General features: G+C 39.3%; 2 protein-coding genes across 2 annotated transcripts in view; both read left to right on the top strand.

Annotated features, from left to right (window-relative positions):
• Positions 1-18,610, top strand: part of LOC144661404 (putative flavin-containing monoamine oxidase A) — a 137,270-nt gene that overhangs the window by 101,816 nt on the left and 16,844 nt on the right. The gene's annotated exons all lie outside the window — the stretch shown is intronic.
• Positions 99-5,736, top strand: LOC144660056 (tetraspanin-31-B-like). Its single transcript, XM_078520616.1, has 5 exons — positions 99-260; positions 1,599-1,766; positions 3,439-3,645; positions 4,486-4,617; positions 5,263-5,736. The coding sequence occupies exons 1-5, from the start codon at positions 192-194 to the stop codon at positions 5,335-5,337; spliced, it is 651 nt and encodes a 216-aa protein (XP_078376742.1). The 5' UTR covers positions 99-191; the 3' UTR covers positions 5,338-5,736.

Here is an 18,610-nt window from a genome sequence, read left to right as displayed (position 1 = left end):
GTGCAGAAACTCAAACCATCTTGAAAATACCGCGCGAATCGCTGCTTTCTAAAACGAACAATGATTGGTTAGTGAGAAATGACGTCATCCCCTAGAGAGGACCGCCATTTTGGATTATTTTATCATGTGAGTTCATTCTTGAATCGAGAGAGAAAGCTTCCGGGAATTTTGCAAACGTGTTTTAACGAGACATGGGGAGTTCTTCGATGGCGTTCAGCTGCTATAGGCTGGGGCTGATATTCTTTAACATAATATACATGGTAAGTCGAACGGATTTGCTGTAAGTTCTATACGACGATACGTAAGCTTATGTACGACTTTAGTTGCATGTCGCTACAAGCTTAATTTTCAACTTATGAAGACTTTTTAGCAGACAGCCAGAAAATGACCACGACTCTTCCCATCTTGTGATTTATGCCTGTTGAACCTGGGGTGTTAAAGATCGCGCACAAGCCTGCAGTTTCAATGAATTCTAGATTTTAAGCTACGATTTTAGCTACATGCACAGATTAATAGCGAAGTTGTTTTGAACATAATTTTGACATTTTATTAGAAAAAGCAACATTTGTGCGTTTCGTTTAAGCCAGCTTCCATCGTTTAATCAATGACAAAGATTGGAATTTAATTTTATTGTATACTAAACACTGACTTCATGCAGTCAAACAATTGCATTGATCCATTGTTGGCCATTCCATTAACCCACCCCCTGTAGAGATGTTTCCTGGGAGATGGGTTTCAGTCTTCTCAAAGCAGTTTCTGTGGCTGCTTTATCCCCAGTCGATCACGATAAGGGAAATGCTAGTTAATTATTGAGGAAAGCACACTCCTGACTATCAGAATCCGTGAATATTTTCTACGGGTCAAGAAAACAGTTACCTCTTTTTTTATGCATCTTCTAAGGAAGGGTAAGAGGGGTTGAAAGCAAATTGGAATGGTCCTGAATTCCCTTTACATCATACAAAAAATTAACAAAGAATCATCTTGAGAGAGAAAGCGGCCAGAAGCAGTCAAACTTGCCTGGTGCCTGAGACATTTTTATAACTACACATACTTTATGCAAATTAAACAGGCATTCTTGTTGCTGTAGAGCAGATGTCACAATGTAAAATGTGTAGTTTCATAACTATATTATCTCTACTTCCTCACGGAAGGGATTTTTACGAAGACCCCTTTCCCCCACATGTACATTTCCTTCCTTAAAGTTTTTGGCCTTTGAGACCCCTCCCACCCCCAGGAATTTCTGATCCCTTCTGTGGGGGGAGTATGGACATTTTCTGGAACCACACAATGTATTTTAATGTTGTTTATGGTGTTGATGCAGTTAGCTTTGTTTCCTGGCACGGCACTGACGCAGAGGAAGCAACATGTAATCTGATAGCTTAGCATCTACTAGTTTAAACATGTGTGTAAATCAAGCACATAATAACGTGTATGCTCAGAATGTCTCAAATGTTAAAATTATAAGCTTGGATGTGTTTTTGAAACATACCTACAAGCTATAGATAAGTGCATACTTGTACAAAAATGTATAGTGCAAGGACAACAAAAATTGATATTGGTTGTTTTATTATGGATTGTTTTATTTATTTTTTTTGCAGATTGTAGGCTTTGTTCTGATCTTATCACCAGTGTATTCAAAAATAACTGATCTCTTCACAAGCTGGCCGATAGTAGGTGGAACAATAGCATGTGGAGTGTTTATTATGTTGATTGCAATGGTTGGAATTTATGGAGCAGTAAAGCATCACCAGATTATTCTGTTTTTTGTATCCTTACATTTATTTTAATCATCGCAGGGTGCAAAGAAATCCAATTTTCCAACCTCCCCTTTTGGCAAGCTGGTCAATTTTCACTAGCCCAAAAAAATCCTTATAAGCAAAATTTCCTCAAAAATTTTCCCTAAACTGACCCACAGGCAAGTGAATGATAAAATCCATTAGCCCAAACACAAAGTTCACTAGCCCTGGGATATCGGACATGCACTTCTTTGCGTGCTGTATCATAAGTTTGTATTCTGAATTCTTGTGCCAAACAAGTAGGCTTGTTGGATCACATTACAGTGAACATCCATAGAAAGTTATCATTGCTGTGGCTATAAATGGATAGTATAATGCATCAAGAACAAATGCAGGGTGGGAAATTAGCACTCGCACACTCGCCCAGGCAAGTGTGAAAACTGTCGGGCGAGTACAAATCACGGATCACTCGCCCGGCTTGGCGAGTACGATTTTTATATCCAGAATATACATTTTATTCAAAATAAGCGTAACTTTTACTTTCACTTCAACATAATCTTCATTGTCCACAAGCCAATAGTTAACCAACATTTTGAAATCTCCAACAAAAGCTGCGTTCGAGTTCGTAAACAGACAAAAAATTGCTTTTGTTAGGTGATTGTTATGATGGATGTACTTGTGCTAAGTAATACCTCTAGTGATAAATACACTAACTCACCCACCGAGCCGTGAAACACGGCAAGATGGCTATTTACCGAATTTTCCCGCCTCTTTTTCTGTACAATTTCAACACTTTGCTTGCAAACTACAGGCATTTGGGAAGAGGTATCAAATTAATAACTGTGTTTCAACTTTTGAAGTAAGTGTGCTCATGGTTTTATTGTGGAGTAGCTCTATTTTTGGCGATTTTTCATTGAAGAAATATATTGCAGTCTGTATCGCCATCGATCACCACAGTGGCACAACGAGTATCGAACGTGATATAAAATTGATGTTGTATATGTTATTATTTGTGGGGCGAGGGGGGCTAAATTTTCCTTTCTTTAATGGAGGAGACTGGGCGAGTGAAAATTGATCCGGGCGAGTGCAATTTGAAGGTCACTGGCCCAGATGGCGAGTGCTCCGAAATTTTAGTTTCCAACCCTGCAAATGTCTGCAAGACAAGGGTTAAAAAGTTAGTCCAAATCATGCACCCTTGGTTTCATTCTACTGTTTCAAAACTACTACTTGTCCTATGCTATTTTTGGCCATTTGGCCACTAATTTGAAGCTGCAATAGAGAAAGTTTTCACTCATACAGTGTAGCAATTTTGGCATCCAGCTCAGGCCAAATTATTTCCCTTGGAAAAGCCCTGCCTCTTCCAAGAAAGAGGAAATAAAATTTTTCTTTTGCTGGATGCCAACAGCTGCAACGATAGCCTGCGAACGCAGACGTATTTCCGCCTGTCGTTTCTCTCCGCCGAAAAATATTTTTCGGGGCTCAAAAATTTTTTACCAAAAAATTTTACAATATTTCAATTTTAAAAAAATTTTAAAATTTTTAAATCTTTTCCCTTTGTTTTGCAACATTGTGACTGTCTCAAACAAAGGAAAATAACATTTAAATTGGTATGAAAATGTTCAACCAAAATCATAAACCACATGCACTTGATCTGTAATAATATTTTTTATACTAATGAGTGTTTATCCTTAACTACCATCAGTTTATGGCAGTTATGGTTATCATATTTATTATCCTCTTTTCTGTGTCTGTGGCGGCACTTTCAATAACGTCAAGCCAACAGCATGCGCTATTAAAGAAGGCCTGGGGGTCAATTGGTAACACAACAAAACAAGACGTACAAAGGCTTGGAAACTGCTGTGGCTTTGAAAACATGAACTCCACCAGTGATCACCCCTCATGTGAAAAGGTATTTTTATGATTAACAATGATGATGATAATGATGATGATGATGATGCCATGATCTCAAGCTAACTTTCATCAATCAGATGACTTACCGCAATAATTCGCTAGGCCATTTTCGAGTAACCCATTCCTCTGTTTCAAAACGAGTCTACGTGCGAAACCATTCAAATGAAAAATTTAATGAGTTTGATTTGCATGAAAATGGACCTGAAGGTAAAATTCATTTTCATATGAATGGTTTTGCACTAGACTCGTTTTGAAACAGAGGCAAAGGGTTACTCTGAAATGGCCTATTTAGCGCCTGGGGCGCTTATTTACTTTTGGCCCCTCAAGGGAGGGTGCTTATTTGAGACAGGGCGCTTATTTAATTTTTTTGAGAAACAACCAAATGTAACAAAACTTAAATAAATATTCAAATAACTAGCAATAACAGAAACTGTAACAGTAACAAATTGTTGAAAGTTCAGTTACTTTTAAAAGAATAGTTCATTTTAGCAGTAAATATATACATGTATAGGAGAAAAAAAAAAAAAAAAAAACAAACACCCCCACCTGCTAAAACATGTGCGGTACGGTGAAGGTTCATGAGTTCAACGTTGATGCCGGGGCGGTAGGAGCAGTTATCCACAATAGGGGCGCTTATTAGAATAGGGATGCTTATAAGAATGGGGTACTTACACAAATTTGGAGGGTGCTTTTGGAATAGGGGCGTTTATTGACAAAAACAAATTTGAAGGAGGGCACTTATTCGGAAGGGGATGCTTATCGGAAGGAGGGCGCTATATCGAATCATTACGGTATTATTGTGCTGTAACACACACTTTATTTGTTTCAATCTTTCCAGCTTGAGTGTTGCAAAGTCAAAGCTTATACCTGCCATGATTGTTCCACTTGCTACAACTATTTAATGGAAAATGGTCTGGACACTCTAAAGAATGCAGTGGGAGGTATTGGTCTCTTCTTCAGTTTAACAATGGTGAGTCTTGTTTAGACTAGTGGTTGTAAAATTCCTTGTTGTGTGATTGGAAATGTTTATGCCCCTAAATTTTAGCGGAAATATACCAAGTTAGGTGACTCTTGGTCAATTTTCATTTTGTAAACAGATGATCTTACTGACTAACCAACCAAATGACTGAACCAACTGACTGACCACCTGCAGGACTGACAGAACTGATCAACCACACGGTCAACTTACCGCCAACTGACTGTCTGTTACTGACTGACCAATTAACTGAACTGACTAACTGACTCTGACTGACGGACCGACTGACCAACTGACTGATGGACTGACTGACTGTCTGACTGACTGACGGGCAGACCAACCGACCAACTGATCAACCAACTAACCGAGCGATGGACCTACCAACAGCTTGTTCAGAAAAATCAGGCCAAATCTGCTTGAGGTCAGATATCTCCAGTCCCACTATCTACATGTTCTTGATAAAATATTAGCATAACAAACTGTGTTTTCCACTATATTGTCAAAATATTGTGTCCAGTGGATAGCTCTATGTTTATCTAGCCTATAAACAACCAGCAGGCCCAAGTTTCAGATCTGAGTAATCTCCCAGTGTTGATGTACAAATAATAATGTTGCTTATTTTTCTCTTTTCCTTTTCAGTTTGTGGGAATTTACTTGGCCTTTCGATACCGACACCTGAAAGACCCAAGAGCTAATCCTAGTGCATTTCTATGACCATGGACTGGTTTTTCAGGTTATATGGCATTTGCCGGAGTCAGGCAGGCTTCAGCATTGAGATCTACATGTAATTATCACAAGAGCTGTGAACAGTCCTATGTTTTTTGCTCTTTGATCGAAAAAATTGTGTTAATAATTCTGTCCCATTGCCAGAATTGCTAACTATACAGGGCTTGTTTTTACACCAGTGTTTCAACCAAGATTGTGTTTTGGTGTTCTGCAGACGATCTTTCTTTGGAAAAAATTGTGGAAAATCCAGGATATAAACCACATTTCAAATCCTGGGACTCTACGTTTAAAACACGATTAAACCTATCAAGGATTAAATGAAACTTCAAATTCAGTTTTTTTAATACCTTACAACAAATTTATCAATGTTATTCAACATCTTTTTTTTGGATAAAATTAACCTTGGTTACATTGTAACTTTTGATCCTGGATTAATCTACACTACATGTAGTAGCTAAAGAAAATACCCAGCTAACATGTATCTGTTTTAATTTTGCCAGTGATGTAAGGGTGGCTTTCTAAAAAATTGACTTTTCTTCAGTGACTGCTTGTGCTACCACCCTTTCTTCTAAAATGCACAGCTTTGGTATTTGAAAAAAAAATACAATGTACAGTGATTTAATGAAATTTATTGATTCTGCAGTCCTGCATTGAAAAACAGGGACTGTTCACAGTTTTACATACTGTCAGTGGAGCGGCAGGCTGTTACAGCTGACTTCGAGATTTTGATTGTTTCAAATTGAACTGCTTGTTAGATGCTTTTGGAATCTTAGTTTTTCAAGCATCCCTTCTTGAAAGGGGGAATGATTGTGTATGCATACATGAATTTTAAATTCCATTTATAAATAATTCAGTTTTAAACATTTATAAATAATTCAAGCGAGTAGACATTTTATAGAAATTTCAGGTTGTCATCATTAATAAATTTGGTCTTCATTCTTTTTCTTTTTAAAGGAGCATATCATTAAGGTGGGGTTCTATCTGAATTTGAATGAAGTTTAAAGAGGTTTAAAGAAGGGATTGAAAAAAAAAATTTAAACACCACCAGACAGTTCACCCCCCACGCAAGAGCTCTCCTGGTTGTCAGGGGGACTGTCTGGTGTCCGTCTATCAATTTTTAACTTCATATTCTAATTTTAAAATCCAATATTTCTTATTTCTCTAAATTTTACTTACCCTTTAAGAAAAACTATCTCCTCAGAAAAAATCCCCCAAAATCCCTCAAAAATTTACTAAGTACCACAAAACATAGATATATGGGATGCGTGAAGCGTTTTCGAAATTCCTTGAAACGTGAACGAGATATTTCCATTAAACCCATATTAGGCACTGGAAAACGGCCTTCAGGTAAAACCCCGCCTTACTTGATTTTTGTGGTGTGCAAAAAGACTCGAAAAAAATTAAAAATAATAATACTTATAAGGTATAAAAACGTAAAGAATGGCTTAAGTAAGGGACAATTGAACGATTTCAGGGATAGAATTTGGAAATGCAGTGGAATCGCGATTTCTCAAACCTCCCGACAACTCAAACCAAAAGTAATTATTTTTCCTTGGACTTTCTTCACTCAATCACACACTGCAATTTTTCCCCAATTTCTCAAACTAATTATTTTCGTTTCCCTTGGAGGTTTGAAGAGGCACTTTGTTACATTGTGTAGTTCCATAAATTATTCATACCTCCCCCACGGAAGGGACTTTTCCTAAGACCACTCCCTCACCCTTCTGGAAATTCCAATTAAAACAAGGGGTCCTAAGCTTCATACACAGGAATTTTCTATCCCCTCTGTGGTGGGAGTATGGACATTTTCTGGAACCACACATCGGGTTTCCACTGTGTTGTGTTTTGCGTTTATTGAGTTGCACAATAAGCTAAAAAAAACAGTGTACTATGTAACTTGTAGAATGTTAACAGTATAGTTTGCAGTCAACCTTTTTTTTTTTCAACGCCTCCACCCTCTCTTGTGCTTTGATTCTCGTCCCCATAGCCTTTTTTGCTTCTCTTAGCTGAAGGGGCCTTGGCACGAGGAACAAAGGGCTCTAGACTGAAGCACAGGATTAGCAGTCCTATATTCTAGGAGTTCCGGTCTCAATGTATCCAGTCGTGATGTTTCTATATACTGTGTGAGAGAGTCGTGGTGTTTTGACTTCCGTTCAAGTTTCCTTTGTTCCAAACAGCCAATCAAAAAATTCAAATTGATTTAAAAATCCTGTGCCCCCAGAGACCTTCTTTTCTCGTGTCAAGGCCCCGCCAGCTAACAGAATCGAAAAGGGCAATGAGGACGAGAATGCCGTGCCTCCCGTATTACGGTGGCGTCCAGTTCTCTCGCGATAGAGGGTATAGGGCTGTCGACGGACTGGGTAACTTGTGTTTGCAGGTAAATAACGTCTGTAACATACAAAACGTTCCTTCAAATAATTTATTATAGTTTTAAATCTTCAATAAAAAAAAAAAAGTTTTATGAACAAATAGTATTACTTAAGTACATTGCAAGTGGGTTTTGTTTTTTGCATGTCACACATCAGAGAAGGGGGACGTCTTTCAGAACTTTTGTACTACGCTTTTCATTTATAGATTTTTTATTAAATGCAGAGCCTTAATAGCAAGAGCTAAGCAAGATGAGGTACTTGCCTAATCTAGATTTTAACCCAAAATTAAAAACAAATATGTTTTGTTGGGAAAATAATCCCCTGTTGAACAAGATTGATTTTTCTAAAGAAAAACGTAATGAAAAGTGTATCTGAAAGAGCTTCTAGATTTCAAAATTTTCTCGGGGGCATGGCCCCTGAGCCCCCTAGCAAGATCTTGCCTCGTCTATGGCAAAGGTCTGGTTACGGCCCTGCAATGGAAAGCGTTATTTACCATTTGAACAACTACAGTGGAATAACGATTTCTCGAAACTCAAAGTGAAACGAAAATTGGTTTGAGAAATCGGAGAATGCGGCAAACTAACAAAATGAAAGAGTGAAGTTTCGTCAGACCTCATTCCCGCAATTTTTTTTTACTTAGTGCTCATTCTGTTGTTTCCACACCTTAAGGCCCGTTTACACAGGCGATTTTTGCAATTTTTGTCGCGCCGACAATGCATCAAGTTTCGAACAGGTTCGAAACTTCTGCAACATCGTTTTCACGCGTGCAAACTCGCCCCGCACGGGGGGGGGGGGGGGCACTCAAAAAAGTTTTATACAGGGAGGCTCCGCCCCGAGCTCTGGCCCCTTACCCTTTTATATACCATTTGTGACAGAAATTGTACCCCTTTCGTATACCTTTTACTGAAAAAAGGGTACCCCTTTCATATACCTAAAAGACATGGCATAGACTTAGAACAGGACGTTTTCTTGTCATTTTCACGTGGCGCTTAATACATTAAAATAACACAGCCGTAAATTGCGTCTGTTCGAAATATTTTAATTAAAGGCCCTTTTAAATACCTAAATAACAGATTTCCATACCCTTTCGTATACCAAAACTTGTAAAATCCCTACCCTTTCATATACCAGTAAGCCTGAAAAAGGTACCCCTTTCGGGCGGAGCCTCCCCGTGTAGGCCATTATAGGGAGTACCCTCCCCCCCCCCCCCGGGAAACTCGCGGCGATCATGGCGATTTTATCGCCGCGACTTGATGCATCTTCGGAGCGACAAAAATTGCATAGAGTTCCGCGACAAAAATCGCCTGTGTAAACGGGCCTTTAGTTTATTCAAATATAACCTCATACTCGCATTTCTAAAAATATCGCTGCTTCCAAAAAAATCGACATGCTATAGTCGAAACGTCGTGTCCCAGGGGGGTGGGCTACTAAAAAAAGGTTTGTACGGGGAGGCTCTGCCCCGACGGTCCAACTCCTTACCCCTTTATATACCATTTTCACAGAAAAGGCACCCCTTTCATATATATATACCTTTTACTGAAAAAAGGTACCCCTTTCATATACCGAAAAGACATGACATATGCTTAAAACAGGAAGTCTTGATGCAATTTTTCATAAATTTAAATGACACAGCCATAAGGTGCGTCTGTTCGAAATATTTTAATTGAAGGCCCTTTTAAATACTTTAATGACCGATAACCCTACCCTTTCATATACCCAAACTTGTGAAATCCCTACCCTTTTATATACCTGAACCATGAAAAAGGTACTCCTTTCGAGCAGAGCTTTCCTGCATAGGCCATTATAGGGATCCCCCCCCCCCCCCTCCCAGGCGTCGTGTTTAAATCGCAGATTTTTATTTTTAAGTGACAACCATAAAAGGCTAGAGAAATTAAACATTTTGCTATTTCGAACAAAAAAGGCAAAAAAACTAGACCAAAATTTCTGCAAAACCATATCCTTTTGAACAGCACCTGTTTGATTGTACGTTTAGCTTACATAGCCGAGTACGAAAATCCTATTACATGTTACTAATTAACACCCCCTCTCTTAATCCCTTCACCGTTTCAGAAGCAAAATCCCTCGGGAATATCAACTCGCGTGTAAGACTGACCCGAAACAGACATCCGTGAAAATGAGAATACATTTCTGCTATACTGCTTTACCAAACATTTTCTGCTAGAAAAAAAGCGAAAAAAAGGAGACAAACATATCTAAGTGGTTCCATCACTGTCAGTTTGTTTGTATTTTCTGCAGTCTGCCGGGTAAGCTTTCAATCGATGGCTTTCTATCTACAAAAATTTACGTATTGTCATTGTCATTTTTTGTTTTCGTCAACCTCGTTCATAGGATCTCTCTCTCACACACACACAGCTCCCAAGAGTTGTGGGGAGCGGGGGAGAGATAGACCCTGAGAACGAGGTTGCATTTCGTCACGGTATCCAGGCACCGGCATGAGAACAAAGGAACAAGCATTCTCGTCCCCATAGCCCTTTCGTTTCTCTTAGCCGGCTGGGCCTTGGCACGAGGAAACAAAGGGCTCTGGGGACACAGGATTTCCAGTCCTAGATTCTAGGACTTCCGGTCTTCATGTATGCAGTCATGACGTTTCAAAAGAATGTAAGAGAGAGTCGTTACGTTTTCGACTTCCGTTTAGGAATTCTTTGTTCCAAACAGCCAATCAAAAAATTCGAATTTATTCAAAAATCTATGTCCCAGAGCCCTCTGTTTTCTCGTGCCAAGCCGGCTAAGAGAAACGAAAGGGCTATGGGGACGAGAATGAGGAACAAGCCGACTTGCTTCCCACCCCACTCCCCCAAAACACTGAATTTCCAGAAGCAGAATAACTTTATTCTGTGAAGTCCCTGTTTCGCGCCGGCATTCTCCAAACTGTTTTTTTTGTCGCTTTCGCCTCGCCAACTTGAGGTCAACAAATCAGGAAAGAATTAGGCCCGGTTGAAACGTCGCGCTATCGTCGTGTCGAACTGAATTGTATTAAGTTCGACTTTAGCGCGATTGCAGCACGACAGTTGATTCAAACGTCGCACTTAATAGTTGCTGACTGGTTCAAACGTTGCGCTGTCGTCGCGTCGAACTCAATTGTATTAAAAATTGTGCACGTATCAAGAGGCTTGACAGGGCTATAAAGCTGGCTGAACCATTCTCCGAGGTTCTTCTCTTTTTGAAACTGTTGCAATTTTGATAACAGTCGCTGTTTATCTGCCGGGTTAGAGCGGCTTTCCTGTATTCAGCAACACATGTCCGTGTCTGAAATTTGTTCCTCATTTCCCGCCATACGGCCTTCTTTCTCGCCTATCGTGAAGAGTAGTATTCGATTTTGCTGACAATACGCTTGAACATTCTGATAATTCCGACTCAGTACTGATTTCGAGTTGATCAGATAATAGGTCTTCATCTTCGCACTCTGAATATAAGCTTGCGTTGCCACATTCAAATTGGCATCGCAATGAGCACAGTTATTTCTCCAAACCATTTTTCAAATTCTGAAACTGATATTTACGCATGCGTCTCACGTAACCAATTAAGTATAATACACGACCCCACAAGCATTGTGTGTAAATAAAGGTGATGATGATGATGATGATGACCACGCTGTGAAAGTGTTCGGGACTACATTATCATAATGCGTGCATTAGGTTTCACTTCAATTTTGCACGACGTTTGAATCAAACGTCGTGCCAACGTCGAACTTAATTGTCATAGTCTATAAGATTCGAACTTTGGTCAGACACCGTACCTCACCGATTTCGCTGAAATTTGGCATGCAGTCTTGTTTTAGGGTCCTAACTACAAATGGATATTAAAAAGTTTCAATTTTTTTATTTTGGAAAATATCGAGAAGGCCGATTTGAAGCGTCCGTGACGGCCCGCCAACATGGCGGATCGAAGGTGTTCTTGTTACTTCGACACTGAACCTGCCGTCACATTTCTCGATATACTTGGTATAGTTATAAAGAATATCTTTCTTCTTTCTATATATCAAAATAATTCGGCAAATTTGAGTTTGGATATCAACGGCCAAGAAGTTCGAAGGTATGTTAACGATGTTTTGAACAGTCTCAAATTTACTACAAAATGAAAGGCTAATAATCACTTTATCTGATTTAGAACTGCCATTTACCATGAACAAAGCTTGTTCATTGGTGAATTGATTCCATTAATAAAAAAATTGGGGAAATGTAACCGTTAAGAATAAAAAGTTATGGAACCTCTAGTAAATTGGCCATTTCAGCGCCATTTCAGAGATCAGCTCATTTAACAGCAAATAATCGGGAGAAACATGAAAGGGTTACAGTCGTTTAAATAACGTTTTCATGTATTCTTTGCTTATCTTAAAAAATACATGATCTTTGCCAAAGATATGGCGATTTTTGAGCGTACGATCGTTTCTCCAAATTTTTATGTCGGCAACTTTATTTTATTTGTTGTCAGTAATTTGTTTTAATTTCGTTTCTAAGAACTTTGTTGCTCGCTTTCCCAAATCACTGTTTAAGAATTGCCCATTCCGTAACAGGGTCATTCTTACTTTTTCTTTAAAAATTACTAGGAAAGCAAGAATGTCATAGAACGGTTTTAACTATGACTCAACATAACTTAACTGTTTGTGTTATCTGGCTGTTTTCACAAATATGCAAATTAAGGAATTCTTAAAGTGCCTATCTTTAACTATTTCACGCTTAAAGATTCCTCTAAATCTTTTCGCCTACCTTTTGGCCAAACGAAGTTTTGTGTCTCAGGCAGAATGCTCGTTATCAGCAATGAAAGTCGAAGAGATACAGAAGCTCGAGTAAAATTTAACTGCTGTGAAATGAACATCGTTTGAGCTTGAAATTGACGTGTATTTATAGATTGCGCTCGAGCTCCGTTAATTAAGTTTATTCATTTGGCGATCAGATAAAAATCAATGAATGATCAGAGTTATTAAATCCATTTCTAAGCACGAGAGACACGGAAGTTTGTTTCAGAAGCATTTATGCATAGAAATACCGGTTTATTTTTGAGCTGTAAATCTGCATTTATAAAAGCTGGGAGCTTGGGGTGTTTTTTGGTGTTGTTTTTTTTTTAGGGGGCTCGGGGGGGGGGGGGGAGGGGGATGTGGAAGTGGTGCCTTCGTAACCTCTTTTTGTTCTTTTACACAGTGGCCTGAATTTGGAACAGTTCGGGGAATGGATTATCAATTACTATTCGTTATGCCATGTCAACCCTTTTAAAATGTGGGAGCGCCGCGCCTTAATTCACGATAAAAAATTTATGGCCGCCCGGTCCATTTATGTAGTTCTCCGCCAGGTCTCTCAATAGGCAGGTTACGAGCCTAGTGGCCCATCAGGCCGGAGCTCATACCGGTTTCCGCAACGTGAAGCGACAACGAGTATTTTTTACTCCACCCGAATGGGATGCTATTCCATCGCAGGGTTACCTCCCTTCCCGAAAAGCTAAAGATTGACTGGTAATCATTTTTACACCTGGGTAAGGAAAGGGACTCTGGGAGTTGAGAGGCTTTCCAAAGAACTTAACGCATTGTCCCCCAAAAGCTCTATCCAGGACTGTTTGGTCCAGAGTCCAGCGCAGTGACCATTATTAGGCCATCACGCTCCCCAACCGTGTAAGAAAGTGCAAAAATCTGCTTGTATAAGCCCTGGGGTTGTACAGTTTGGTACGAAATGTGGACTTTTAAATGTGTTAATTAAGTTTATTCATTTGGCGATCAGATAAAAATCAATGAATGATCAGAGTTATTAAAGTCCATTTCTAAGCACAAGAGACACGGAAGTTTGTTTCAGAAGCATTTATGCATAGAAATACCGGTTTATTATTGACTGACGCGGCTAAAAAATACTCGGCTTCTAGCGGTAAATCTGCATTTATAATAGCTGGGAGTTTGGGTTTTTTTTTGGTGTTGTTGTAGGAAGGCGGGGGGAGGGGGGGGGGGGGAGTGATGCCTCCGAATCCTTTTTAGATCTCTGACACAGTGTTCTGAATGTTGAAAAAAAGAGCTCATCTGTTAATAAGCATAATGCGAGCTGATTTTGAAATGAACATGACTTTACGTTTGTGTCATCAGTAATTATCGTGTTCGAAGAAGGGGTGGCTTACTCGCGGCAAGAACAACATAATAACAGTGAAGCTAACACATTTTCCTCATTGATTTGAAATGAATTTCGAATCAAATCTTTTTAGGGCAAGTTAAAAGATACAAATGTTTTTCGTTCAGATTTTTTACAAAAAAAAAGCAGGTGAGAACTTGGCTGTTTTTGTTATCTCAGACTTTTTTTTTTATTAAAGTCGAACCTCTCCATAAGGACACCTCTCGTGATGCGTCATGACTTACATCACGTATGTCCTTATCGCCGACCTAGGTGAAGAAAGGGACTACCGTAATTACTCGAATAAGCGCCGCGGCGCTTATTACATTTTTTACGCCTCCAGTGCGGCGCTTATTCGAGGGCGGCGCTTATTTGAGGGCAGCGCTTATTAAAAAGTTTGACGCCACAAAGAATCTAATCCTTTACATTTATTAAAATAGGGTCCCCTGATTGCCAAAAGTCGTCTCTTGCTGAAGATTGTACTGAAGAATGTTCAATAGAAAAATGAGCAGTAAAACAAGCACTTTGAACTGCAGAACGTCGCTTTTGATGGAAAGAAATGTCCAAGTTTGTTTAAGAGTTGCTTTGTAGTTCTGTTTCTAGTTAAACAGATTTCCTTGAATAAGCGCCGCATCGGGACTGCGGCGCTGGGGGCGGCGCTTATTAACTTTTTTGTCCGAAATGCGGCGCTTATTCGGGGGCGGCGCTTATTCGAGTAAATACGGTATGATAGTACAGAGGCTTTCCGAAGAACTCAACGCAATATCCCCCAAAAGCTCGAACCGGGATTTTAAAATCTCTAAAAAGTGTTAATATGAATTGTAAATCCACTCATAGCGGTCTGGCCTTACTAAAACCTGGAGAGAGAAAAAGACAGTGGGCAGATAAATGAAAGCTGCTCGAGAGTACGCTGTTGAGCAGATTCTGTGAAATTCCCCTTTTTATCCTTTTCTCTCATAAGCCCTCCCAATTCAAGGCCCATATATTTCTTCCAAGTCAACTATCAAAGTTTAAGGCCACTTTTTTCCTACCAGGTTACCGTCTTGAGAGTTTTAAATTTTATTAAATCTTGGTGACACTGTCCCTTTAATTCATTAATGTAATTCAAATCAGTTTATAAAAACGTTTTTCAGAGAACAAGAAGTTTTTTAATTTCGCTTTAAGCCACCGCACCCCAACCACAGATATAAGACCTACCACATTTAAAAGCCCACATTTCGTACCAAACTGTAAACCCAGGGCTTATACAACCAGATTTTTGCACTTTCTTACACGGTGGGGGAGCGTGATGGCCTAATAATGGTCACTGCGCTGGACTCTGGACCAAACAGTCCTGGATAGAGCTTTTGGGGGACAATGCGTTAAGTTCTTTGGAAAGCCTCTCAACTCCCAGAGTCCCTTTCCTTACCCAGGTGTAAAAATGATTACCAGTCAATCTTTAGCTTTTCGGGAAGGGAGGTAACCCTGCGATGGAATAGCATCCCATTCGGGTGGAGTAAAAAATACTCGTTGTCACTTCACGTTGCGGAAACAGGTATGAGCTCCGGCCGGATGGGCCACTAGGCTCGTAACCTGCCTATTGAGAGACCTGGCGGAGAACTACATAAATGGACCGGGCGGCCATAAATTTTTTATCGTGAATTGAGGCGCGGCGCTCCCACATTAAGGGTTGACATGGCATAACGAAGAGTAATTGATAATCCATTCCCCGAACTGTTCCAAATTCAGGCCACTGTGTAAAAGAACAAAAGAGGATACGAAGGCACCACTTCCACACCCCCTCCCCCCCCCCCGAGCCCCCTAAAAAAAAACACCAAAAAACACCCCAAACTCCCAGCTATTATAAATGCAGATTTACCGCTCAAAAATAAACCGGTATTTCTATGCATAAATGCTTCTGAAACAAACTTCCGTGTCTCTCGTGCTTAGAAATGGACTTTAATAACTCTGATCATTCATTGATTTTTATCTGATCGCCAAATGAATAAACTTAATTAACGGAGCTCGAGCGCAATCTATAAATACACGTCAAGCTCAAACGATGTTCATTTCACAGCAGTTAGAATTTACTCGAGCTTCTGTATCTCTTCGACTTTCATTGCTGATAACGAGCATTCTGCCTGGAGACACAAAACTTCGTTTGGCCAAAAGGTAGGCGAAAAGATTTAGAGGAATCTTTAAGCGTGAAATAGTTTAAGATAGGCACTTTAATAATTCCTTAATTTGCATATTTGTGAAAACAGCCAGATAACACAAACAGTTGAAGTTATGTCTGACAGGTATTTTCACTAGTATAAAACCGTTCTATGACATTCTTGCTTTCCTAGTAATTTTTAAAGAAAAAGTAAGAATGACCCTGTTACGGAATGGGCAATTTCTTAAACAGTGATTTGGGAAATGCGAGCAACAGAAGTTCTTGAGAAACGAATATTGAATAACAACAGCGTATAATCTCGACAACAAATAAAAAATAGTTGCCGACATAAAAATTTGGAGAAACGATCGTACGCTCAAAAATCGCCATATCTTTGGCAAAGATCATGTATTTGTTTAAGATAAGCAAAGAATACCTGAATACTGCTTATTATAAACGACTGTAACCCTTTCATGTTTCTCCCGATTATTTGCTGGTAAATGAGCTGATCCGCTGAAATGGCGCTGAAATGGCCAATTTACTAGAGGTTCCATAATTTTTTAGTCTTAACGGTTACATGTCCCCAATTTTTTTATTAATGGAATCAATTCACCAATGAACAAGCTTTGTTCATGGTAAATGGCTAGTTCTAAATCGAGATAACAGTGGAGTTATTAGCCTTTCATTTTGTAGTAATTTGAGACTGTTCAAAACATCGTTAACATACCTTCGAACTTCTTGGCCGTTGATGATCAAACTAACATTTGCCGAATCTATTTTGATATATAGAAAGAAGAAAGATAGTTCTTTATAACTATACCAAGTTGATCGAGAAACTGTGACGGCAGGTTCAGTGTCGAAGTAACAAGAACACTTCGATTCGCCATGTTGGCGGGCCGTCACGGACGCTTCAAATCGGCCTTCTCGATATTTTCCAAAATAAAAAGAATTGAAACTTTTTAATATCCATTTGGTAGTTAGGACCCTAAAAAAGACTGCATGCCAAATTTCAGCGAAATCGGTGAGGTACGGTGACCGCGAACTTTTAAAAAAGCTCGAAAATTATGGAGTATTACACTTAATATTCTTTAAGTTCGACTTTAGCGCGACTGTAGGTCGACGTTTGAATCAACGTCGCGCCAGAGTCGGGTAGCGCGACAAAGCTCGTCGCCCTACCCGACTCTGGCGCGACGTTGATTCAAACGTCGAGCTACAGTCGCGTTAAGTGTCGAACTTAATTCATTTAATTGAGTTCGACACGACGATAGCGCGACGTTTGAACCGGGCCTTATTTCACCCAGATGGAACACTGAGCCATGAACAACCAAGAAAGACTTCTCCTTCCATGACCCCTCACAAGACAACTCTTCAGTCTATTAAGGCCCGCGCACTTCCTAACCTGTGGTTACCACTAGTTCTAAAAAAAAATAACATAAAAATGCAATAACCTTCAACGGCTATTAGCGTTCAAGTAGCTATGTCACGGGGATTTCGCAGATTTTTGGTCTAAGCTGTTTGGAAATAAGTGGCAGGCAACTGTACCCATGAAGAACATTATCTTTGAACAATTAACTGAAGATATAACCTTTATTTGGGGATAGAAATCAAACTCTGGCTATAAATGTCGATTTTTTTGAAGGCGCGCGGAAACAACTTGAAAACGTAACGTTTTCAAATTGCAATCCATTATCATCCAAGCCATCCGTAGCCAAACGCGCCTGTAAACAGTTTTAGTGCTCTAAAATGATTGTTAATAAAAATGGACCACTATATTTAAGTTTCCTACGACATAAATATAAATTTTGTGCTGTTCAAAAGTCTGGTAAAATCCGTGACATAGTCCCTTTAAGGTGGCTCGATCGGATTTTTGAGTGACGATACCTTTCAACTTTGAGCAACTTGTACGCCACTGTAAACAATCCGACTGAAAATCGATCAATACAGCTGTACTAAAGAAACATGAAAGTTTTGAATGAGATAAGTTTCATCGAAATCGGAGTAACCATAGCAACATAATGACGTCACCACCAATTTTACACGAGACCGATTTTCTTGTAATAGAGGGATAATTTTGAAAAAAGGCTTATAGATCTTGGACTTGACATAGTTTTCTCAAGGTCTGCGAAATTTGAAGAATTTCTATGAGAGCGTTTTCGAGAAAATTTTGGATGAAGTTTTTAGGTGCTAAAATACAACAAAAATAAAGCAAACTTAAAACATTATTGAGAAAACGTTCACAAGGCCCGATCAAGTAACATTTTGGCCTTAAGTGAATCTTGTACTATCTAATTACCTCAGGAGAAAATTTCAGAGAAATCGTTTCATTTGATTTCTTGAAACATCGGCTTGAATATGAACTGGTATGAAGTGTTATTTCGCTCTTTTATCGAAAAAGGGCCTTCGCTTACTAAAATGATCGCAAAATAAAAAGCGCTAGATAGATTTTTTTAAAATTTGGAAGTCAAAAAGAAGAACAAGTATGTAATGAAATGTCCGATTTTCAAAATAATTGAAAAATTCTAAGGCAGTTAATTTAAAGCCTTAACTCAGGTAAACATTGCGCTGTATTTCACCCGACATCGGATCGCTGCCTCATTATAAGTCTCTATTGTGTCGTACCCCGCGCATTTGTAAATTTCAGCACATCTTGAATA

The sequence above is a fragment of the Oculina patagonica genome, chromosome 7, assembly GCF_052425735.1.
Source record: "Oculina patagonica isolate OP01 chromosome 7, crgOcupat, whole genome shotgun sequence".
Classification (NCBI taxonomy): Eukaryota; Metazoa; Cnidaria; class Anthozoa; order Scleractinia; family Oculinidae; genus Oculina; species Oculina patagonica.
The sequence above is the reverse complement of the archived record's forward strand: the minus strand, read 5'-3'. Positions and strand labels throughout refer to the sequence as shown.